The sequence below is a fragment of the Castor canadensis genome, chromosome 16 (genome assembly GCF_047511655.1).
Source record: "Castor canadensis chromosome 16, mCasCan1.hap1v2, whole genome shotgun sequence".
Lineage (NCBI taxonomy): Eukaryota > Metazoa > Chordata > Mammalia > Rodentia > Castoridae > Castor > Castor canadensis.
In genome coordinates, this window is record NC_133401.1 from 61305227 (window position 1) to 61331682 (window position 26456).

Genomic DNA, 26456 nt, shown 5'->3' on the forward strand with positions numbered 1-26456 from the left:
ATGTGCCTCAAGCAATAGAGTACTTGCTTTGCTAGTGTGAAGCTCTGAGTTCAAATCCTGACCCTGATAGATAGATGATTGATACGTAGGTAGAGAGATAGATAGGTAGACACTGTTAAGTAAATTTTTATAGAGAAACCCTAAGGCAAAAGTTCCTGGGACTGAGGAAAGTCCTATGTGTTAGATCCCAGTAGTGTGGCTAGTGGGCAGGTGGTGAACAATGCTATATAGATGGGAGTTAAAGCAGAGACAAAGTTTTTTATTTACTTTCCAAGAGAGAAAAGGACCAGACACCATTGGCTTCATGAGGTAATTTGAGTGAGTCCTTAAATGTTTTTGTAAGGAGGCAGTTGTAGAAACAGGTAGGGGGAGTGGGTCAGGCAGTTGTTTGTCCCTTTCACAGATGGTGAGGTTGCATCCCTGATTAGATCAGCACATTGGCCGGGTTTGGCTTGGTCCAGAGATAGGTCTTCAAAGTTTTTGAGTACTGTCGTTTGTCAGACTAGAACAGAAAAGAGTTTGAAAAGGATAAGCAAGGTTTTGTGGGAATCTACACAGAATCGGGTCTAGATGCAAAAGGGAGTTATTTAGACTAATTTTTGGGCTTTACAGTTCCCTCCATCAGACATGGAAGAGATGATTCTTTGGAAGATGACAAGGGGCAACCCCCGCCCCCACCCACTCTAGGGTTGTTGAGGATGTGAGGTCCATCTTCTATACATGCTTCATGCTGAGAAGGTGTACAGACTTGTCCCTGAGGAGTCAAGGGGTCATTTTGGACTCGGTGCTTGTGGTTCACACCTATAATCCTAGTTACTCAGGAGGCAGAGATCAGGAGGATCACAGTTCGAAGCCAGCCCAAGCAACTAGTTCTTGAGACCCTATCTTGAAAAAAATCCATGACAGACACAGCTGGGTGGAGTGGCTCAAGGTGTACATCCTGAGTTCAAACCCCAGTATGAAAAAAGGGGAATCACTTTGGGGTATGGGTTGAAAATGAATAGCCAGGTTGGGTATTTGAGTCTTGGGGTTGTGCAAGTTTTTCATGATTAAGGTTTTGTGGTGCTGAAGAAAAGATATCAGAGCAGAGAAGGCATGGGCCAAAAATGAGCAAAGAAAGGATGGCAGCCAGAGGGCCAAGAAAAGTGGTGAGCATTTATACGTAGACCAGACATTGAGCTTCCAGGAAAAGCAGTCCATACCCCAATTTTTAATTTTTATTGGTCATTCCAAACAGGTATAATTACTTGGTTAATAGTAATAGGAATTATTCCTGATTCATTTATGTAGAAACAGCATTTCCTGGTTAGATGGAAATTGTGAACATGAGTTGAGGGTTTCTCCCCCTTCTCTCTCACCAGGACATCTTCCTTATCCCTTTCCTCTCCAGTGACAAAAGGATACAGAAGAAAGAAGCAAGAAGAAAATCATGTTGTGAAAACTCTAAATTTGGTGAGTGGGGCATTACTGGGGTTTGAACTCATGAGGAATGTTGCCATTACTCACTGAATTTCCTGATTAATAAAAACTCATCAATCTCACGTGATTTGTAACCCAGGTCACACATGGCTGCCAGGATTGTAGGGTTCAAGTGTTTAGGCAGTGTGTCAGTAGGACTCAGTGACTTTTCCTCACCTTGGCTGAGGCACAGGTTCCCCATGATGTTCTCCAGGGCAGTCTTCTCGCTAGGCCTGAGGGTGAGTAATTGAATGATGATGCCTTGCAGTTCCACAGAGAGGTAAGATGGTATGCCATACCTTGGGTGCAGGACCTGCTGCTGCAGCTGCAAAAATGTCTTCCCTTTAAATGGGAAGGCAGCTGTGACCATGTAGTCCAGGGGGACACTCAGGCCATTGTATTTGTGGTACAGGAAGAGTTTGGTGGCATGGACTGAAAAAACAGCACACAACTCTATCAGAATCTGAAGCTAAAGCCAAAGTCGCTCTTCTCGATGTATCCTTGGGCATGCAGCAGGATGTTAGATTTCACGTGTGTGTGTGTATCATGCCTTTTTTGTGGCAGTATTTGATGGCACACACAATCTGCTTGTATACTCCATGGGCCTCATTCTCATGCAGGCAGTTGGTCTGTTGGATATACTGCAGGAGCTCTGCCCTACTACTGTGTTCCATGATGATGTAGCCCTGGTCCACTGTTTCCATCACTGGAACCGTTTAGTCATGCTCGGGTGGTACAGAGTCTGTTGATGATCACGTTTGGGTGCTGTAGAGACTGCTGAGAATGAAAGGGGCTTCCTCTGATAATGGTGAAACAAGAGGCATAAACTGCCCTCCCAGCTCTCCTGAGAACTGATAAAAAGCATTTTCATGGCCTGGGGACATGGCTCAAGTGGCAGAATGCCTGCCAGTCTAGCTTAAAACCCTGTGTTCCCTAGAACTGCAAGAAAGAAAACAGTATTTCACTTCTCATAACTGCTTCAGATGTGGGCAGACCTCTTTATTTCTATATGGATTGAGCCTGACATGTTGCAGCTATCTTCAGTGGTAACCGCCATGATGGCTCTAAAGAAAAACCTGTCACATTTTCCTCCACAGATAAATTCATTAGAGCAGTGTGTGGAGCTTTTGAACTAGACCTTGGTGCCTGGATGTTCCTGACTCTTTGATACTAGCTTAGAATTCTTCAGATACACTCTGGCTTGGATAAACTCACTTTCTCCTAACATTTCTCATCTGACCTAACCCGTGGGGATCCACTTTGTCTTCCTGCTGCCCCAAATCACACTCCCATCACTAAGTCCCCAAGAAACTGTACTCTGTCCTATTCTGTATGTGTCTGTTTCTCTTTCTTCAGTCTCAATGATGCCTTTGGGATGGTTCTCATGCACTGGGGCTGAACCGTTTAGTTTCATTTAAACATATTTATTATGACTATTTTTCTTTTATAAATATTAAATATACATGTATGGATGCATATGTAAATTACAGAACATGATGACATGAGCCTTTATACACCTACATGTAGCATAAGAAGTAGAGGGCAGGACTAGGGATGTAGCTCAGTGGTAGAGCCCTTGACGAGCTTGCATGAAGTCCTGGGTCAATCCCCAGTGTAAGGGGTCTCTAGGCGTTGGGTCCCTAAAGGAAATTCCATGCTGGGAGTGAAAACAACCACAAGAACCCTGGCACCAGAAGAAAGACTGCCTCCCAGTTCTGGTAACTGGGACCTAAGCTAAATGAGCACATGTGTACTTCCTGAACTTTGCTTCATCTTTTCTGAAAGTGTAATACTTTTCTGTAAGTTATTACTTTTTTTTTTTTTTTGTAAACTGTGACCTTTTCTGTAAGGTTGTGTCCTTGTTATGGGCAAGGCAGACATGGATTAAGAAGTTCTCAGTCTCCAGTTTTCACCTGATCTGTAAATAAATCCATTTTCTGCTCTTATACATATTATGTTGTTCTCTCTTAATGTAGGTGGGTGTTCCAACCCAGAGCCAGGCCCTATTGCTGGGGGAATGGGAAGCTCTGGTTATAGAATTTGGCAAACCTTGCAGGGATGGAATTGAGGCAGGAAATTTAGCGAAAGTACCCAAACCAGGTCATGGGGGACATGAAGCCTCCCTGGAGCTAGCCTTATGGGGCAACAGGTGATCTATCTCTACCCAGAATGACTCCAAAATGCCCCTTTTGAAAAAGCATTTTCATCTGGACCGAACCCTAATTAGAGCCCATGTAATTCACATGTATGGTCAATCAACAAAAGCCACTCCTAAGTACCACTCAAATCTCTTCCCTTTTCTTATCCCCTGCAGTGTATAAAAACCCATCCCAACCAAGGGGTGCTACAGGTGCTGCTGGTAACCCCTGTCACTTACAGCCTGATACTCCCCCCTTTCTTGGGGAGTGTACACTCTTGCTCTCAATAAAACACTGTTACTGTTTTGCTATCTGTATGTCACCATCTAATTCTTTGCTTGGATGCCAAGTACCTGAGATCTTCTCTACCAGGGTCTTCTGAACCCACCCACCAGTAACCATTTTTGGTGAATCAGCCAGGAGGTAAGCCCCTACACAAAATCCCACCTCTGTTCCCCACTTTACTGAGCCAGTGTACTTTCACTTCCACTTTCCTTATTTATCTGGAACACCTGGCACATGTCTATCACTATATACCACCAAGCACACCTGATTCAGGTTGGACGCCCAAAGCAGAGGCCTCCACCCAGGGGTCAGACTGGTGGACACTGGACACGGCCATTGGAGGAGCCAAAAATATCAGCATGTTGATGCCCATCCACTGCCAAAGACGTCTGGCCATGTTTTGGAGGAAAGTTGGGGTCATTCTCATTCCCCTCTACCATCTCAGGACCATAGAGGGTACCCTAAGGGCTCATGGAGTCCCAGCCTCCTTACCTCCTAAGGGTTGTGTTTCTTCTCTCTCTTCTCCTTTATTCTTTCTTCAGATCAAAATGGGGAGAAGTACATGTATCCCAACAGATTCTCCACTTGGCTGTATCCTTAAACATCAGGATCATCTCGATCCTGGTAATCTGAAAAAGAAACACATTGTCTCCTACTGGAATGTAGCCTGGCCCAATACCAACTGGGGAGTCAAGTAAAGTGGCCCAAGATGGGAGCTGAAGTTATAATCCCATTTTACACTTAGATTTGTTTTGTAAGAGAAAAGGCATATGGTGATAACTATCGTATGCCAAAGCTTTTATGGCCTTGTGTCAAGACCCTTCCCTTTGTAGGTCGACCTCCAGCCCCCAAAGGAGGAAAGCAAATAATGAGGATGTGGACATCCTTGATCCCCTGCTACAGGGAGCGACGCCTGGCTCCCGGGGGACACCTCTCTCCTTACTATAATCCTCCCTGTGCACCCCAACCTCTGATGAGCCCCCCACACTCCTGAGACCCCTATATACTCGAAGTGAAACACTTTCCTTAGAGGCTTCCCAAGCCTTGTTCCCGCTGGGAGAGATGGAGGGGCTGGAGGGGCCGGTTTGGGTATAAGTGCCTTTTTCTGTAGCTGATATCCAACAGTGCAAAGAAAAACGTAGGAGATATTCTGAGGACCCAGATAAATTTGCAGAAGGGTTTCACACCCTATCCTTGTCTTTCCATCTGTCCTGGAGAAATATCAGTTCCTTTTGGCCAGCTGTTTCACCCTCACAGAAAAAGAAAGAATACTTATTGCTGATTGTAGGGAGACAGATGTGACCCTTGGGATTGTCAGCTATGGACTGATACTGTCCCTGAAAATGAGCCTAACTGTGACTACCAACACTCTGGGGATGGGGGCAGAGGTGAAGGAAAGCTAACATGGTGGAGGCAACCCTCATGGGCATGAAATCAGGAATGCTAAACCCATTAATTATGATGAGGTTAGAGGAATTACTCAGGTAGAAGTCCTGTATCATCTTAGGACAGGCTGCAGGAAGCCTTTAGAAAATATATCAGTGTCAATCCCTGCTCTAGAGAGGGGCCACTCCCTCTAGGCCACCATTTTATTACTCAGTCCACCCCAGACTTCAGGTGGAAGCTTCAGAAGGTACAACTTGAACCTCAGACTAATAAAATCCATTTGCTGGACACTGCTTTTCTGATCTATAATAACTGTAACCTGGAAAAGAAAAAGAAAAGACAGAGTAAGGAAAGGAAGCAGGACAAAGTTATGGCTGCCATGTCTCATGATTGGGAATGCCCTCCCTTGCAAGGCACCCTAACGTGAGAGAGGAGGCAATCCCAAAGTCAACCTATTACTAATGCAAGAATCCTCGGCATTTTGCCATGGATTGCCTGGTGCCCCCCACCCCCACCCCGAGCCCTTGTCAAAACTGCTCTGAAAGAAGAGTTTTGGCACTGGAGGGTTGACTGTCCCCACTCTCAGAGAAGGACCCAGGCAGTTAAGACTCTGGCTGCACTGGCAGAAGCAGAGCAGAACTGAGGGTGCCAGAAGTGCCCTCAGCAGCCCCCGCCTAAGATCAGCACATGGGTAAGTAAATTCACTTCCTATTGGATATGGGGCAACTTACTCTGTTCTTCCTACCTATGTGGGAAAGCCTTTCTCCCTGATGATGTAATGAAGGTTGATGGGAAAAAATAGGGTTAGAAATTCCACCCACCTCTTGCCTTATTATTTTGAGATCCAAGTCTTCATGTACAGATTTCTTGGAATTTCTTTTTTCTGCAGTACTTGGGTTTGAACTCAGGGCCTCATGCTTTCTAGGCAGGTGCTCTATCACTTCAGCCACTCCACCAACATGCATAGATTTCTTAGAGTCCCTGGATGTCATGGTTTACTCTTGGGACAGGATATAATAGGAAAACTGAGCATGGTGCTGCTAATGGGACTAGAGAAACAGATGATGCCTGTAGAACCCATAAAAAGGGCCTCACTGAGGCCCTGTTCCTAAGAACTCCCAATTTGGAAAAACCTTGTATGGTATTCTGCCACCAAAAGGGTACTAACTGTAGGGTACTAACTCAGAACCTAGGGATGGAACCTTGTCCAGTTGCCTATCATTCTTTTTTTATTCATTTATTCATATGTGCATACATTGTTTGGGCCATGTCTCCCCGCCCCCACCCCTCCCTCTCCCTCATTCTAAGAGGTTGGAAGGAGTTGCCCTGGGTTTGCCACGATGTCTGAGGGCAATACTTGCCATTACCTTCCTAGTACAGGAGGCCACTACTCTGGGTCAGCAGCTAGAAGTTCTTACCTTACCACCCATTAGGTAAGAGCCACCTTGGAACTAAAAAGTCACTTGGGGATGTCCAGGGAGAGATTAACTAAATACCAAGCCAACCTTCTAGAGTTCCCAGAAGTGAAGATAAACATCCTAAATCCTGCATCTTTGCTGCCCTGTGAGCTAATGACTGAGCATACTTGTAAGCATGTGATCATACAAACTTATGCACAGAAACCAGACCTATCAGATAAGCCACTCCTTGAAACCGAGGCTGAATGGTTTACTGATGGAATTAGTTTTCTGCTAAATGAGGAGAGAAAGGCAGGGTATACAGTGGTGAGCCAAGAGAAATCACTGAACCTCAGCCTTTGCCAGCTGACTGGTTCTTCAGCCCAAAAAGTAAAACTGATAGTCTTCACTACAGCCTTAACTTTGGGGAAAGAAAAACAGACTTAACATCTATACTGCTTCAAAATATGCCTTCCTGAATGTTCCTCAATATATTAAAGGCTATATATGACAAACCCATACCACCATTATATACTAAATGGAGAACAACTGAAACCATTCCTGCTGAAGTCAGAACGAGATAGGATGCCCTCTCTCCCCACTCTTACTCAATAGTTTTGGAATTCTGATTATATAGGCATAGGCAACAACTTCCTAAATAGAATTCTAATGGCTTAGCAACTAAGAGAAAAATAAATGAATTAAAAAGCTTCTGCAGAGCAAAAGAAATAGTCACTAGACTCAAGAAATCAGGGAAATAATCCCATTTGCAATAACCTGAAAAACTCTAATGAAGTACCTTGGAATCAGTTAAAAAAGGAAACCAAAGACCTTGTCAAGGGAAACTATAAACCACTGAAGAGAGAAATCGAAGAAGACATCAGAAGATAGAACGCTCTCCCATGCTCATGGATTGGCAGAATCAACCTTGTGAAAATGGCTATACTCCAAAAGCAATCTACATGTTCAATGCAATCCCTATCAAAATTCCAATGACATTCTTCAGAGTAGAAAAATCGATCCTAAAATACATATGGAATTGTTGATTCCATTGTTAATGCCCTTGCTGTTTGTACTAAAATGGAAAAAATGAATGTTCTCCAATCTCTAGACTCCAAGTTTGTTTCCCTGGTAAACTCTTGCTGTTTGTGTTTGCTGAGTCTCATTCTTTTGTTTCCTTGTCCCTTGTGAACACTAGTGAGTTTGAGGCCTCTTGTGAGTTTTCAAGGGTTCTTTAGTATTTATATATTTTTAGGAGTCAATATTGGGGTTTGAATTAGGGCCTTGCACTTGCCAGCCAGGGACCCTAGCACTTGAGCCATGCCCCCAGCACTATTTGCTGTTTTTGAATAGTCTTGCTTTAGTTGTGGGCAGTACTGTTGGTTTGAACTCAGTGCTTTGGGCTTGTTAAGCAGGTGGTCTCCTGCTTCAGCCTCAACTCCAGGGGGTCTTACATTTTTGCCCATGCTGTCCCCTGGGTCCTTCTGTTTATGCTACCTTCTTAGCTGGGATGAGAGGCACAAGCCTTATTTGCGTAGAGAAATAATTTAATGCCTTTCAGAAGAACCGAACGGGAGCTTTGGTAATAGTCCATATTCCATAAGGGCGTCTACTGTGCCAACCCACGGAACAAGTGCTTCTCTCTTGTCCTATCCATCCATGCACTAGTTTTTGTGGATTTCTGGCTGGATGTCACACACAAAAGCCAAGAGGTGACCCACGACTTTATCCTTATTCTGCCAGAAGTAGTTCTGGAGGATGGTCATCTTCTCCTGGGTCACCATCTCCACCTTAGTGCTGCAACTGCCAGAGGATCCCAGGGCCACAACTTCCTGGCCTTGAGCTCTTTCTCCCCCTGCAGGCAGTACTGGTCAGTTTCAGCCTGTCTTCTTTAGCCTGCTTCAGCCTCTGGCTCTTTCACTTGTGGCCCTCGCACACCTTCTCAGCTGTCCACTTCTCAGCCTGCAGCAGCTGCTGGATCCCTTCCCACTGACTGGATGTGGCTCCAGAGACCCGGGGACAGGTAAGAGGTCTGAGGCAGTGCAGTGGCCACTCAGGTCAGCTGCCATGCCCAGCATTTCATTGGTTTAAATGGGGTCTCACTGACTTTTGCCTAGGCTGTCCTCAAACTGCAAACCTCTCCTATATCCACCTCCTGAGTAGCTAGGATTACAGATGTGAGCCACTGTGCCAGTACTGTACTTAAAAATCTACTGCTATAAAAATTTTAATTCAATACTTCCACGTTTGGTTCAGCCGTATAACCAACTGGCCTCAGCTTGTTTCAGTTTCTCATAACTATAAGACGGATTTAACTGGCTGAATGTAGATGTGATAAATTTACATTACCATACTGCTTTGTCTTACACTAAGTTTCAAATACAGCAATACTGAATTTTTGTTTTCTTTTGAAAAACAAAAATTACTAATGGTAAAACAATTGACTTATAGTATTTACTACACTGTCTACAGTCTTCAAGTTCATGGATAATGTAAGAGTAACTGTTAAAAAGTGAAGTAAGGCTGGGCATGGTGGCGAGTGCTATAATCCCAGCACTCAAAGGCTGAGGCAGGAAAATCACAGTAACAGGCCACCCTGAGCTACATATCAAGTTCCAGGGTAGCCTACGCTATGAGATCATGTCCCAGAAAATCAAAAAAAAAGAAATAGAAATGTGATAAATATTTCATCTGAGCCATTGTTAAGTAAGTTTAAATACTAAAACGTTTGCTAAGTATGAGTTCAAGTCTTCGTGCCCACGGACTAGGGGAAGAGGGAAAGAAAAGAGTAAGAGGCGAGTAATATCGAAATACAACAAATCTGTGCAGGAACAAGACACAATGAAATGCACTGAAAACTTTGGAACAACATGGGGTAGGGAGAAAGAGTAAGGAAGAGTAATAGAGGGGGTTAGGCTGATCAAAGTACAATATATTTACAGGTAAAATACCAAGGCAAAACTCCATTGAGACTGGGTGCCGGTGGCCCACGCCTGGAATCCTACCAAGTCAGGAGGCAGAGATCAGGAGGATCGCCATTCAAAGCCAGTCTGGGGAAATAGTTTGTGAGACGCTATCTTGAAAACACGCATCACAGAAAATGGGCTGGTGGAGTGGCTCAAGGTGTAGGCCACTGAGTTCAAATCCCAAGACCACACACACGCACACACACACACAAACTCCACTGAACAATGGACACTTAAACAATGAAGGACAGGACTATAAAACAGATCGTGTTAAGGGGAGGGCATGAGTGGGAGGGGGAAGGTGAAATGAAGAGGGTAGAGGAGGGAGAATATGGTTGATGTATTTTCTATACATGAATAAATATGGAACGTTAAAACCTGTCAGAGTCATTTCAAGAAGAGGAGGGAGAGGAGGGAGAACAATGGAGGGGATGAACCAAACTGATATGCATATATCGACACGTCACAACAGAACCCCCGTGCAACTATTAGATACTAATAAAAACATTTAAAAAGCAGAGTCAGGTGTGGTGATGCACACCTGTAATTCCATGGTACTACAAACCAGAAAAAAAGAAAGGAAAGAAAATAGAAGGCTTAGAAGTCCATGTAAGCCCCTCCCCAGGTGTCCTCACCCTCCAACACCGCACTGAGTTTTTTATGATTCCTGTGCTATTCATATTTATACATGTGTGTGTACGCGCCCACATCTGTTGGTATTGATGATGCTTAGTTTTGCTTGTGGTGGAACTTTATAGGAAGGTATTTTGGGGTTTTTCTCTGATTTGTCTTTTTTGGCACTCAACATCATGTTGGGAAGACTCATTTCTGTTCACGCCAGTAGTTCATGAGCACTGCACACGGCAGGTCATTGCATATGCAATTTACTAATCACTGTCCCAGTGGGTTTTTGGCTGTTCCCAGGAATTTTGGTTTTCTTTTTCCTAAATTACAAAGTAACTTTGGGGTTCCTTACCCCTGTTCCTTGAGCATAGCTCTAGGGTATACACTGAGAAGCAGAGCACTGAAAGGAAGAGAATAAACTTGGTTACCATTTGTCACAGCAGCTGAGGAATTTACACCCCAGTGAACAATGCTGAGACCCAGTTGAATCACAGGACAATGATTTTTGATTTTCATGTTGGAGACAGAACCCAGGGCCTTCTCACGCTAAGCCCACGCTCTGCCACTGAGTACATCCCTATTCCTAATTTGACTTTCTTTCCTGAGAAAGGTTTTGCCATACAGAATAGACTGGTCTTTAACTCTCCATCCTCCTGCCTCCACTTCCTGAGTGCTGGCATTACAGGCTTCCACCACCACATCCAGCCTTGCTCATTTCAAATTTGTGTTTATCTCATGAGAATGAACTAGTTTGTAATTATGCATTTTTGTTTTGTTTTGGGATAGGATCTTGCTATAAAACTGGCCTCAAATTCCTGGTCTTTCTGCCTCATCCTGCCAAGTGCTGGAATTACAGATGTACACCACCAGACCCTATTATAATTATGCCTTTAATTTGCATTTTTAATGATTATGAAGTTAACAATGAGTTTTTCAGGATATTGGACTATTTCCTCTTCTGGGAAATAAACTGTCTGTTCATATTAACAGGTATAAGTTTTGTCGTTTAGAAGCAAGTATATTCTAGACTCTGTTCTTCACTAGTTATATGTGTGGCACACAATTCCGTTCTCAGTTTGTAGCCTTTTTCCTTGCACTGTGGTTGTGTGTTTACCTTAACAATGTTTATTCTACAGAATTTCTAGCATGTGAGTAGGTTGACTTAAGATGATAGACTCCAGTGTAGCAGCACCCATCATCACTTCACTACAACAAAACCCATGACTCATTCTGACCCTTCCACCACGCCCTCACCTATTCTTTCCTCCCATGCTTGGTTTTCTTTCTTTTTTTTTTTTTTCTGCAGTCCTGGGACTTGAACTCAGGGCCTACACCTTGAGCCATGAGTCAGCCTTTTTTGCGATGGGTTTTTTGAGGAAGGGTCTTGAGCACTATTTGCCCAGGCTGGGTTTGAACCATGAGTCTCCTGATCTGTGCCTCCTGAGTAGCTAGGATTACAGGTGTGAGCCCCCGGTGCCTGGCAGTTTTCTTTAACTTTTTGATACAAAGTCTTCCTATGTTGCTCAGTCTGCCCTCCAACTCCTGGGCTCAAGCCATCTTCCTGCCTCAGCTTTGTCTCCCAAGTCACTAGAACTATACATGTCCAGCTCTCATGTTTTTTTTTAAACTGTAAACATCATGTTTTCATATGTAAATATTTGAAAGGATATGCCTCCTGTCTGGATGCCTTCCTTACCTCCCATGGGCACAAACACCCCATGCCAGCTGCCCAACCTCCAAAAGGCCCTCCTGTCCCTCTGCGGCTCCAACGCTGGTGCTGGAGAACCATCCCATGGGAGCCTTCATACCCTGCCCCTCCCACTGTGGGCCTCATGGTTCTCACCTCCACCTCCAATGTGGTGACCTTACCTTACTTCTTCACACCTAACTTTTCAGGACAGACGCTTCTTCATTTATGATGGGGTTGTCTTGATAAACCCAATGCAAGGTGAAAATATGTGAGTCAAAAATGCATTTAAACACCATAGCCTACCTTACACATGATCAAAACATATTTGCCTACAGTTGGGGAATTACTAACAGAGAATAAACTACTGAGTTTTTTGGAAGTTACTGGGATTTGAACTTAGGGCCTCACATTTGCTAGGCATGTGCTTTACCACTTGAGCCACTCAATTACTCCTTTTGTTGTGTGTTGGGTGTTTGTTAGATAGGGTCTTGCTTTTTGCCTGGGCTGGCCTCAAACTTGGATCCTCCTGATCTCTGAGTACCTAGGTTTGCAGGCGTTAGCCACTGGTGCTGGGCAAAAGTAATGACTTTTTGTGTAACTTACTGTGTAACTTAATGATGGGATGTGAAAATACAAAACAATTTCCAGTTAAATGCTAGCAACACAGCATACTGGAGAGTATGAGATGCTGCCCTCTGGATCCTGGTGCTGACTAGGAGCTGTGGCTCATTGTGGCTGCCTAGCATTAGAGAGAAGATCTCTAATTTTCCACATTCCAGGAAAAGATCCCAATTCAAAATGCCAAGTGTGTTTTCCACTGAATGTACATTGCTTTGGCACCATTTTAAACCTGGAAAATCATCAGCTGAATATTGTAAGTTGGCAACTGTTTGTCATGAATTGTTCTCTGCCACCTGGAATGGATGGACAACCCTGCTGCTACATGCAATGTTTCCCAGTTCTGGAATACACAGAAGGATTCTTCACTCACAGGTCTGGCCCCTCAGTCAGATGGCTAGGACACCTGGGCGCTGGCTAGACATCTCTCTTCCTCTTGACACAGCCAGTTTAAACTTCCTTACAGTGTGATGGTCTCAGGTCCAAACTCCTGGGCTTCCACATGTCAGGTCAGACTACTCACTTCTATTATGGCAAATAAAGAGATGGTAATGTTTATTAAGGGCAGAGAAAGATTTATTACTCAGCCTGGGTAGTACTGTGGAAATGGAATTTATTACTCAGCCAGGGATATACCATAGGAATAGGCAAAGTAAGCACTCATCCCATTGTTAGCCATCTTTGGGGTACAGACATGCATTTTGGCTTTAAATAGCTACAGAGTTGGGCAGGGTTTGAAAGGTATGCACAGATAAACAGTCACACTTACAGGTGTTGATCTGGTTGGATGTTGTCTCAGTCCTTGCTCTTAAAGGGTCCTGGAGAAGTTGTTACTGCCGCCAACACTTGAGGGGAGCAATCTGGTGCCCAAAAAGTGCTTACTCCTGCTCCACAGTGCAGCCTCATTGTTATGGGTATCTGTCCTCATTTGGAAAGGTGGTCTGTGCTCCAAGGCTCCACTGTCATTAGGGATCGTTTCAGTCCCTTCTCACAAAGATGCTACTGATCATTCCCATCCTTCCTTGATTCCAAGGTGACTGCAGGAGAGAATAACTCAGAGCAAAGGATAACAGGTACAAAACTGAATCAGAGATGCTAAGTCTTTCTCCTTTGTTCAGTTAATTTGTGTACCCAAGGAAGGAGTCAGTGCTTTTCAGCAAAAGCAAATGCTTTCACATTGCTTAAATTGTCCCCTTTGTTTGAACATTCCTCAATGTTGAGGGAACTAGAAGACCAAACCTACAAATTATGGCATATTCCTATGCCTTTATAGGAAACACACTTAAGAACATAATAGCAGAAAACTTCCAAAATATCAAGAACAAGATGCCCATCCAGGCACAGGAGGTCTCTAGAACAATAAGCTGACACAACCACTGAATGTCAGGGTTGTGGGGAAAGGGGAAGGGAGGGTAATAGAGCAGTTAGACAGATAAAAGTATTATAATTTACAGGTAAAATGCCAAGGTAAAACCCTTTTGAACAATGAACATACACTTAAACACTGAAGGACAGGCATGCAAAACAGGTGATGTTAGGGAGAGGGCACTAGTGGAAGGGGAAAGGGCAAATGAAGAGGATAAAGCAGGGTGAATATGGTCCATGAATTTCCTGTATGTGCATGAAGATGGAACACCAAAACAGGGTGAATTCAGTTTAAGAAGCCAGGAGGTGGTAGAGGGACAATAATGGTAAGGATGAACCTAACAGAGTACAAACTACTCATATGTGGAAATGTCACCACAAAATCCCCTGTATCACTTTACAAACTAACAAAATTGTTAAATCAAGACATACATGTGCAGGCCAGATTTCAAGTAGCAAGATTGCCCAAACATCAGGGTCTTTTTGTGTTGTTTTTTTGGTTTTTGGGTTTTTTTTTTTCCTGAATGTTACCTTTACAAATGGCAGGATGGACAAAAGTTTTATTGACCATTTTTGTATGTGGAAGGTTTAGATGTCATGCACTTGAAATAAAGAGAGCATGAGCTGGTCATTTCACATGTACACATTCACACTTTTCATTTTGAAAATGTTTGCATAATGGTTAGATAAAATTGAGACACGCACCTCTACATATTTCCAATTGCACGCGTATGAGACCAACCAGAGCAAACAGTCCAGAAAACCCCATCTCCAAATTAAGCAGAGCAAAATAAGCTGGAGGTTTGTCTAAGCAGTAGAGAGCCTGCTTTGCAAGCTCAAAACTCTGAGCTTAAACCCCACTCCCACCAAAAAAAATTTTTAAAAGAAAAAAAGACTTTTACATGAACAGATACTTAAGTGAACTCTGCTTCAGTTAAAGTTTAGCTTCCTAAGTAGTCAAAAGCTTCACAAGATCAACAGGAAACACATGTGATTGTCTTGAGACAACACAAAACCTTCCTTTAAGCCAGTTTCTTGCAATCGTTACTAAGAATAGATCAATATTGAAAAGCCTTGTCATTACAGACTTAGAGAATCAGGTTTTTGTTTTACATCAGTATGCTAGATTTGAACCTCAGAAAATTCTTTAGGCGACTTTTAAATTATAGCCAACTAAATCACACATATAAACCTTTGATAAGCTTCCTCTTGTACACAGTTTGACGATCTACTTGTGTATACTTTACATAACTTTCCACACCTCCTGTTTTCTTGACTTAGCCCTCTGTTTTCATTTTGGAACAATTCTTTAGGACAAAAGTTACTTTACAAAATTCTTTCCATCCAAAAGCACTGAGATATGTCTGGTATTTTTTTTCCTATTTGCTAATTTCTGTCTCTTTTTTTGTAATTTGAAGTATGAAATAATTTTTATAAATTTTTTAACTGACACAAAGTTGTTTCTTTTCCCCATCAAATAAAGCACTCTTAGTAGCCTTACATTTCAATAAAACCCAGGAAGAGAGGCAATATTAAACAACTTCTCGATACAATAGCAATTTACAAATATGCATTTGTTAATAGATCTAATTATAGATGAGAGTTGAATGCAAATAAATAAATACAGTTAGATAGATAAATAAAAACAACCTAGTAGTACTTGATAGGCAGCAGGTTCAGCAAGATTACAGAACACAATATCAATACAGAAAAATCAGGTGGATTTCTATACACTAGCTTAGTAGTCCAAAAATAACTAAGAAGACAGGGAAAGGGCATAGTCACATAGGGACACTTACAGTACACACCAATAATACAGTTTTAGAAATTTAAGTCCATCTCAGTGAAAGACTAAAACTACAAACATTTTTGAAAGAAATTAAGCTCTAAAAATAACAGAACCTTCTTCCATGTTCATGAACCATTAATTCTGTTAAGATGGCAATGCTCATCCTGTGACGGATTCAATGTAATCTTCCTCAAAATCCCATCTAACTTATTTGCAGGATTTGAAAAGCCAATTTTGAGATTCATATAGAAATTCAAGGAACCCAGAAAAGTCACCATCTTTACTGAGAAGTACAAAGATAGAAGACTCACACTTACTGATTTCCAAACTAAGTTCAATACATTAAGGGAAATCGCTCAAGGCCCAACCAAAAATCTAGCCCTCTTTCATTCCAGGATCAGAGGGGACGTGCACAAGCACACCACCCTAGACCCTGAGACACTGGAGGGTCTACCAGTTCTTCCCACGTTTTATCAGGCAATCCTCACCAGACAGACAAACTCCAAAATCTTCAACAGAGCCTCCCAAACTCACTTCTCAACCTAAGTAAAAATGGCTTCAAGGCCTTCAGATCTTCAACGAAGGAGGTACCAAGGGCTGAAAAGAGGTGACAGGCTGATTGTCTGTGGCAACTGCCAACTCCCTTTCACTCCAGGGAGCCCTCAGGCTCTGTACACTAGCCCTAGCCTTACTTGAGCTAATTCCAGGCAACCACAGGTTCTATCATAATTCAACTTAGACTGCTATAATAATGGCCAGCCTGGACATTTCAGTTCCAACTGCCAAAATCCATGTCCCCCACCAGATCCATGTCCATGCTTCAAACAGGAGTGCCACTGGAAATGGGACTGACTTCCTTTCCTTTTCCATGAGGAGAGGTCATTCCAAGCCCAGGAATCCCATGAACAGCCTATTCTTTGTGATTGGCAGATGCCTCTGACCCAGTTCCTGGACTATGAGGCATCAACAGATGGGGGAGACCTGTAACTCAATTGATGTGGTCCAGGGGCTCAACAGGCTCCTGTGTCCTCTACCTCTTATCTCCTGTGAAGCCCTGAATGTGGCAGGAAATAAAATTATTTTTCTGATAGAGATGGCAGCTTCATAGTCTGTCCTAGTTACTGTTCCAGGACTCACTGTTCAATCCCTGATCCTCCTCACAGAAACAGATGGACAGCCCCAACAGGGTTGCTTCCTTGCTGCTTGTTTGCTCACTGGAGACCACTGTTTTCACTCATTATTCCCTGGCACTGCCTAAATTCCCCTGTCCTGCTCTTGATAGACATATCTAATCCTAGCTAGGACCAGCTTTGTGTCTAAAACACATGTAGCACTGGGTCCACCTTTTTTATGGTAATGGGCATTGAACTCAGTGTCTTACACTTGCTATGCAATGCTCTACCATTTGAGCTACAACCCCAGTCGGTAGTGTCCACTCTTGACTGGCATTTCTGGCCCCATAACCACAAGTCACCCTGACCTTTGACCCTTTGTAACTTCACTAAATTCCCACTGAGGTCTGGGACACTATTCTCCCTGGACGTCTGTTTTCTTGACTCTAGTCAAATATTTCTGATAGACTTCAACCTCTCCCTCAAGTGCCCCTCAAATCTTCTAAAGCCAGAGGCCCAAAGAGGACTCTGGCTAAATTTTTATCAGCTGGCCTAAAACCCCCTTGCAATTTCCCCTGCAACAGCCCCATCCTGGCAGTAAAAAAAAACCAAAACAAAACAAAACAAAATAAAATAAAAAAAAAAACGCAACAGTTGGCTCTTAAAGGATGGTACAAGATCTCAGGTCCCCAATGAGGCAGTTCTCCCCCCACCCTAATTGCCCCTAACCCATATACCCTACTAAGTCAAATCCCCACAGGGTCCCTGGTTACAGTCCTAAATTTAAAAGAAGACTTCTTTTGCATCCCTGTACACCAAGATTCCCCATTCTTGCTTCTCTCTCTCTCTCTCTTTCTCATAAACTCTTACAGTATGTAGATGATCTGCTCCTGTGTAGCCCCCCTCAAACATACCACACAACGTAATTTACCACATAACAAGGGATATAGGGTCACCCCTTCCAAGGGCCAAACATCAGTTTCACAAGTCACTAACCTGGGTCTCACCATTACCTGGGTGAGTAGCCATTGTTCATTGCAAGTGCCAGCACAGATCACAGATATCATCTCCCTTAACAACTCTCTGGCAGATGCCTAGTCAAGGCTGCCACCCGGGGAAATTCATCACCTGACACTCCTGGAAGGATTGCCCTTTAACCCATGCTCTTCTCACCTTCCCCAACTTTGACCCCCCAACACAAGGACTGAACACACCACTCTCACCCGGGCTCTGGAATACCTAGTTCTTTCACATCTCCATAATCTCTTTCACTCAGGGTACAAGGCCTCACTAAATCTGTTTCAAGCTCAACTAACTCAGCCACTTAGTCTTACTTTATCTGCTCCCGGGTGTCCCCCCGCCCCAGGCAAGTGTTAGGCCCCACCCTTCCCCACACACCAGGCACAAGGCAGTCTGCCAGGACTACTCTATGGCTGTCCTTCTGTCCTTCACCACATACCCCACACTTCTACCTCACTTCTCACAGAGGACATCTGGCTCACTCTCCACCTTTCCTGACAACAATGTAGACAATATGCTTGTTGAAAGCTTCACTTTGTAAACCTTCCTCTGACCTTCCAGCTCAGTCTCCAGCCATAAAGCCAAGGGATGAAGTCTGTATCTCCAATTCCTCAACACCACTAAAGCCAAAATGGCAAGGGCCACACCAGGTGATTTTGACTATGCCCACCATGGCCCAGGTTAATGGGCAACCACATTGGATTGACCAAACTCCACTAAAGGTACAACCCAGTCAGAACCCGAAAAAAGGTGAGAGCTCCCATATACCAACATCGCTCCCCACTTAAATATTCCTCTCTCCCCACAGGACCCACTTCACTCCACCTTACCAGGATCACTGACATCCTGACTCATCCATGCCTCTAACTATAGCCCATTTTGAGTCCTTTCTATACTATCTTGCAGAGGGCTATGCTGCCATCCCTATTCAGTCCCACACGTGCCTCACAGGCCTCCTCTTCCTCCAGTAACTATGGCACCAGGACTTTTCTCCAACCCAGATTTCCTACTTCACCTTCTGCTCCCACCACTTAGAGACACTCAGTGACCTCACTCAATTCTGCCTTACTCCAAATCAGGGTTTTACCCAACAATCTGATACCAACCTCTCACAGGGGCCATGCTGCCTGCTCTTTCCCAGTGTGGGAAATGGAAAAGCCCCACTGGTGCCAGACCAAAACATTCTCCTTGGGGCGGGGGATTGGCGGACTGGATCAAGGGGCAGTGGGCCTGCCTAGCAAGCATGAGGTCCTGAGTTCAAACCCCAGTACCGCCAAAAAAAAAAAAAAAGACATTCTCCAAGGTGGCTACTTTGACCTACAATTTCTGTCTGTCTGCACCAGGCTTCCTTTCCCTGTGTGGAACATTTTCCTGTCTTTGTTTACCTGCCAACTTCTCAGGCACCTGTACCCTTGGACACCAGATTCTGGATGTGGCTACACTACAAAATAACCAAACAATTCAGGTTCCCCACTAAGCTTCCCTGACCTTGGGAGCCTGAGTCCAAAGAGCCATACAACTCATTCAATCCTTGTTGGCCTGGGACTCTCAGGCTCCCTGGGGACTGGGATAGCGGGAATAACCTCTTCCTCACTAAACTTTCAACAACCATCAAGAACTTTCTCCGTCACCTTAGAAGAGCTAGCCCAGACCCTCCAAACTCAAATTGATTCCTAGCAGGGGTGGTCCTCCTAAACTAGGGAATTCTTTTCTTTTCTTTTTTTGTTATGGGGCTTGCTAGGCATGCACTCTATCTTTGAACCACACCCCTGGGACTATCATATTGCACTTTTTGGCAGCATTGGTGTTTGAACTCAGGGCCTCATGCTTGCTAGGCAGGTGCTCTTACTTCTTGAGCCACTCCCCCAGCCCACTGGTGAACCCTTGACCTCCTAACTGCTAATGATGGGGGACGGTGTCTCTGTTTATAAGTTCAAAGCTGTGGGGTTGGCAGAGTGGCTCAAGTGGTAAGAGTGCCTGCCTAGCAAGTGTGAAGTTCAAACCCCAGTGCTGCCAAAAAAAAAAAATAATAATAAAAAAAAAAGATAAATGCTGTTTCTATGTCAACCAGTCTGCGTTCATTCACAATGCTCTTAAAAATCCCAGGAAAGCGATTCTGATCTCCCATAACATTCCTAAAAATCCCAGGAAAGTGCTTCTGGTCTCCCATAACATGTGACAGTCAACTGGGGACAGTGGTCTGCCTGAGTTAAGTGGATGCCACACGTGGCCCCCCCATTGGGAACTGTTATTTTTTCCTCATTCTGCTGACAGTGGAACTCTTATCTTTAAATTCCTTTCTCACTTTGTTTTCCAAAGGCTCCGTGCTTTGGTCCACACTACTACCCAAAAACAGTTCAACTCAATCCTGTTCCTCCAGATGGCCTGCTACAGATGCCTAAAACAAAAAGTCCCTGCCAGTACGCTCTACCTTTCAGAGACCTCAACTCCCTAACCTAGCAAGAAGCAGTTAACAGACTATTGTGGTCCCTTCTCCCAAACTATATATAGCACAAGGCAGGGATGTAGGGATGTTAAAGTGAGCATAAGGGCAGCCTTGCTGCGACCAGATGCCATTTCATATGCCGTGTGGATGGCTAACTGAAGCACCTCACCTAGCCCCAAAGAGTGACAGACATCTGCCCTTAGCCATTGTCACCAGGAACACGGGATGGTTAAACACACAAGTGACCTAATCACAACTTATCTTCCTTAGCTGCCTAGCCAAAGACTTTTCCTGCTAGCCATCTTCCTGGTACTTTTCCAACAAACTCCTTTATCTAACCCCAGTCTCTAAATGGCTGTGGACTCTAGCTGGAGTCCACAGTCCTCCACATATTCTTTCCCAAATAAAACCTGTGCTGACATTGAGCGGTCCCCTCACCTATCTCTCCCTGTGTTTCTCAGTTAATGAGGAATTTGATGGACTGTGAATGGATCCATGGTCTGGTGACATGTGAGCAGACATCAAAGAGATCATATGATCACACGTCTTTTCTTGGAGGGCATGCGTAGGGACGTGATTAAACATACTGACTTCTATAAATTAAGAGAAACCACTCAAGGCACCATCAAAAGCATTTCCCTCTTTCTTTCCAGGGTAGGAGGGCAATGCACAAATACTCTATCCTAAGGACTGAGATACTGGAGAATCTAGCAATTCTTGTCATACATTTTATCAGGCAATTCTCACCAGACATTAGACAAAAACTCCAAAATCTGTGACAGGGCCCCCCAAACTTCCTTCTCAACCCAGCTAAAAATGGCCTTCAAGCCCTTCAAAAGGAGGCATTTACAAATGAAAAGTGGTGACATGCTGATTGTATGGCCATGGCCACTGCCAACTGCATTTCACTGCAGGGTGGCCTCAGGCTGTGGACACTAGCCCCAGCCTTACTTGACCTAATCCCAGGATACCACAGGCTCCCCCATGGTCCTCATTCACCTACTATAATTGTGGCCAGCCTAGATATTTCAGTTCCAATGGCCAAAATCCGTGTCTCCCACCTGGCTTATGTCCAGACTTCAAACAGGAGTGCCACTCAAAGTGGGACTGCCCTTCCCTTGCCCACAGGAGAGGTCATTTGAAGCCCAGGATCCTCATGAACAGCTTATGCGGGGTGACTGGCAGATGCGTGGTCACTTGGACTATGAGGAATAAACAGCTGGGGGAGACCTACAGCTCGACTGATGGGGCCCAGGGGTTATACAGGCTCCCGTGTTCTCCATCTCCATGGAGTACTCCCATTTAACTCTGAATGTGGCAGGAAATAAAATTACTTTTCTGATGGAGATGGGGGATCCATAGTCTTCCCTAGTTACCATCCCTGGACCTCCTTAACAGTCCCCAATCCTCCTCACAGGAATAGATGGACAGGCCCAATAATGTTCCTTACTCCCCTGCTTGTCAGCTCTCTAGAGACCTCTGTCTTTACTCATTCTTTCCTGGTACTGCCTAATGCCTCTGTCTTATTCAAGCTAGGACCAGCCTTAGTGTCCAGAACACAGGTAACACTAGGTTCAGTCTTTTTGTTTGTTTTAGTACTGGTCTTTGTACTCAGTGTCTTGCACTTGGTATACAGGCACTCTATCATGCATCAGTTGACAGTGTCTACTCTTGACATTGATCCTTTCTAACGTCACCAAATTCCCGCTGAGGTCTGGAACCCCACGCTCTGTGGACATTCTCTTTCTCCAACTCAAGTCTGAAAGACTTCAGCTTTTTCACCAATTGACCCAATATCCCCTCAAACCTGAGGGCCAAAGAGGACTCTAGCTCCTCATTCCTAAATTTTGATTGGCTGACCTAAAACCTCCTGGAAATTTCCCCTGCAATACTCCCTACTGGCAGTTAAAAACCAGATGGCTCTTACAGGATGGAACCAGAACTCAGGGCCATCAGCAAGGGAGTTTTCCCTCTCCCCCATTGTTCCTTATACATGTAGCCTAGTAACTCAAATCCCCACAGGGCTTCCTAGTGTATAGTCCTAGAATCAAAAGATGCCTCCTTTTGCATCCCTGTGCACCAAGATTCCCAATTCCTTTCATCTTTGAGTGGAGAGACAACCAATACTCAGATTGCCCAGCAGTTAACCTAGACAGTCCTACCCCCACATCTCTCCTTCTGCAATACATCAATATAGGTCTAACAAAAAAACCCTGGAATTCAATAGCCAGGAGTCTGAGGCTCACACCTGTAATCCTAGCTACTCAGGAGGCAGAGATCAGGAGGATCCTAGTTCAAAGCCAGCCCAGGCAAAAAAGTTCATGAGACCCTATCTCGAAAAACCCTTCACAAAAATAGGGCTAAAGGAGAGGCTCAAGGTGAAGACCCTGAGTTCAAGCCCCAGTACCACCAAAAAAAGAGAAAGAAAAGAAGAAGAAGAAGAAGAAGGAGGAGGAGGAGAAGGAAGACTAAGGAGGAAGAAGAAGAGGGGAGAGGGAGGGAGAGGCGAAGGATTAGGATTAGGAGGAGGAGGAGGAGGGGGTGGGGGAGAGGGAGAAGAAGCAGCAGCAGCAGAAGCAGCAGCAGCAGCAGCTGAGATTTAAATACCATCTGGGGAGTACAGACACTGGATTCACGAGAGTACATAGTTTCACCTGCTAAGGATTAAATTTCCTTTTAAGAATAAGGTTTTCTTAAACAAGGAGCCTCTACACTGAGCCCCCAAATGGGCCGAGCCCTTTCTGTCTTAAAGCAAGCCCTTACCACTGCCCCTGGCTTGGGAAAACTCTTCCACATATGTCCATGAGGACAGGTGACTGCCTTGGAGTCCATGGCGCCCGCCAATCACCACGCAGCACACTCTGTCAAGGATGCGCCCATTTCTCAGGGCCTTGGCCTCAGTAGCTCAGGCGTCTAAACTGACCCTGAGGCGAGGGATGACAGTGCTGAACTCCATCAAGTAACAGGCATTTGAAACTCGAAGGCCTGCCATGGGCTATGCGACAGCCATTTTCAGAAGTACCAAGGTCTCTTTCTAGGCACCTCAGACCTCCAGTTGCAGTCTGGTCAAACTCTGAATCCTGCTACGTTACTAGCAGACCAAACACTGACCCCACACTCCAACACTCTTACCTGGAAGTCATTGCTCTGATCTACACATCCAGGTGGGAACCTCCAGGATGCTCCATCACTGACCCTGATACCACCTGCTCACTGATGGCAGCAGGTTTATGATTGGCAGGAAACAGGTTTCTGCTTATGCAGTTGTCAAAGACTGTCACAGGCCACTGCGTCTAGCCCTTGCCCAGTAGCTCTACTTCACTCCAAAAGGCAGAGCTATTTGCCTTCACTTGAGCTCTTCAATTAGAGGGAAAGAAAACAGTCGATATAAACTGACCTTGCGTATGCCTCAGAAAGGACACACACACACACTCAATCATCTGGAATAAAATGGACTTTTAACAGCCTAAAACTCTCCACTGAAACATGTCCCTGGAATCATAATCTTACCAGAGGCCATCAAACTACAAATGTGGGTAGCCATAATTCATTGCCAAGACCACAAGAAAGCCATGACCAGGTATCTCTGGATAACAATCTGCCTGCTAAATAAGTTGAGGAGGCAGCAACCTTACTCCCTCATCCCTTTCTACCCTCTCTCAAGTATAACTCTAGGGAAATTGAGGAGGCCAGTTGGAAGCACCAGACCATCACCTGCTCCTTCCTGGATCTTCCCAATGGAAGATTTTATCAGTCTACCTTTCTTGAAGCCAATACCTTGAGTGGTCCAAGGGGGAATGTATGGTGTACTTGTACAATACAGTAAACAAACCAGGAATGTAGTCATTTGTCATTGTGACATATTATGTACTGTACATAACTATTTGCTACACTTTTACATGATTAGAGCACACTGTTTATGACAGCATCAAGGGAGTAGTGCATTTGCACTCCACCCTTAGGATGACTGCCATGTCATCAGACAAGAGAAATTTTCAGCTCAATTGTGATCTATGGGTCTATTATGGTGGAAGAGGTCTGTGTTGGCAGACACATTGCTGTAAGGCCTATGACCACACATTCATAACGTGCAAACATCACCACCATCCATCTCCACAACTCTTTTTTAAAGCATTTTGCCCCTCAGTGGTTGGTACAAAACCAGAGCCTTTTGCAGGCTAGGCCAGGACTCCCCACTGAGCTAGGCTGGTAGCCAAGGAAAACTGAAACTGTCCATTCAGCAGTTACTCCCTGTTCTCTCTAGTAGCCATTCCTGCTGTCCTCAGTTGGTGGTGCAGAGGGAGCCCAGGATCTGCACATGCTCAGCTCCTGTTCTGCTGCTGCACTGCATTCTCACCCACGACCTCTAGGATTTCCACCACCCCGAGTACCTGTGTGTGTGGACTTCTGTCCACATTTGTAGATTGGTGGCGGGGAAAGTTTGGCCAGAGTCACCACTATGACTCAAACTCCAGCGTCCCCATCCAGAAGTAGGAACCTCCGCCCTGCTCTGCCCAGGCCTGTTGAGCATGAGCACATGGGGTCCTTAGGAGGGACCAACCGAATGAGGGCATTTCGGATGCTGCATCCCTCCTCTATGTGCGTGGCTCTCACCGCTCTCCTCCCAGGACAACAGTCCCCCTGCTGTTCACTAGGAGGTGAAGAGAACCGGCATCCTGACTGACAGGTGGAAAGGGATGCAAGCTGGAGTGGGTCCAGACTATGTTGATGCCAGGAAGCAATTGGAGGATGCAGAGGAAGGCGCTTGTTTTCAGACCTTTGGCACACGGATCAGAGGATTGGAAATACGGACGTTCAGCAGCAGCACTTTCGGTGCCTATTTCAAACCTTGAGGGCACTTGAAAAAGTACATGCCTGGTCTATTCCCAGGCTTTCCTCACATTTTGGTTCCAGGTGATTTTCCTAGTGGAGACCTCCATGTCCCATGAGGAGAGGCCCTGGCCATTGGCCATTCCGTGGAAAGACGGTTTCATTCCTCACTCCTGCGCTGGACAGAGGCCTTTGCTGGGCTTGCTGGGCTCACAGCAGCTTGAAAGTCCTGCTTGAATCCTTCCTGCAGCTGGCTGAGGATATACCTGGTCCAACCCCCACACTATGGTGAAAGGATCCACCGCACACGGGGTCCTCTGGCTCTCTGTTGTTACTGTGCCTTTCTCAGCTGTCTGTAGCTTTCACTGAAGCCACTTAGTTGTGGAAGTGAGGGTGTCACTTTTGGCCCCGCACACAACAACACAGTCTTAAAACAGAGTTCACAATCCTCCTCCTCACCCTCTTCCAGCCTTGAATATTCCCGCTGGAAGGCACTGTGGCCACATCGTGGGGCTGCCCGCTGGTGAAGGCGTGTTCATCTGAGGACATTCCCTTAGAGGACATGCCACTCTCTACCTCCCCAGGGGGCGGAGCAGCCGCAGGACCAGGCTGGGGGACGATGCTTGTGGTAGAGACATTCCTTGGCAGGATGCAGAGGGGAACATTAGGCAGGCTGGCTGTTCCTCTGCCCCTGTGCCCTGTCTTGTCATCGGAGGACAACGTGAAGGTCTGAAGAAGGCCAGGTGCACTGGCTCTCCTCCTTGGGGGGGGAGCAAAGGTGGAAGGGTCTGCAGGGGATGGGGTGGGCACAATCTCTGGGCGCACCTGGGGCTTAATTCGGGCTCTGAATGTAACCTCCTGGCACATTTGATCTCTCAACATGAGGTAGGTGGCCATCGCCTCATCAAATCGTCTCTGCAGTAGAGACTGGCGAATGTCATCTGGGTTGTAACCCAGGTCACGCATGGCCACCACGATTGCAGGGTCCGGGTGTTTGGGCAGACGCTCCACAGCTGGACTAGGTGACCCTTCCTCCCCTTGCCTTAGCCAAGGGTGCCCCACGACGTGGTCTACAGTGGGCCTCTCACTAGGGTTTTTCGTGAGCATCTGAACTATGACATTTCTCAAGCCCATAGAAAGGTATCTGGGTATGTCATACCTTAATTCCAGGACTGCCCGCCGCACCTGCATAACAGTCTCCCCTCTAAAGGGCAAGGCTCCCGTCACCATACAGTAGAGGACGATGCCCAGGCTCCAGACGTCCACCTTTCGGCCATCATAGGGTAGGCGCAGGAATACTTCAGGTGCCCGGTGTGTAAAGGCACCACACCA

The 26456-nt window shown here is 45.2% G+C and overlaps 1 protein-coding gene across 1 annotated transcript in view; it reads right to left on the bottom strand.

Moving 5' to 3' along the window:
• Nucleotides 1-238: 238 nt before the first annotated feature.
• The window catches only part of LOC109675903 (protein transport protein Sec24A-like), a 63123-nt gene continuing 36905 nt past the window's right edge, over nucleotides 239-26456 (bottom strand). Inside the window, exons 13-16 of the mRNA XM_074057196.1 lie at nucleotides 13332-13599; nucleotides 4374-13087; nucleotides 1636-2235; nucleotides 239-502 (exon numbers count right to left, since the gene is read on the bottom strand). Coding sequence (XP_073913297.1) covers nucleotides 13569-13599 — 31 coding nt within the window. The 3' untranslated portion in view covers nucleotides 239-502; nucleotides 1636-2235; nucleotides 4374-13087; nucleotides 13332-13568. The remainder of the gene's footprint in view (nucleotides 503-1635; nucleotides 2236-4373; nucleotides 13088-13331; nucleotides 13600-26456) is intronic.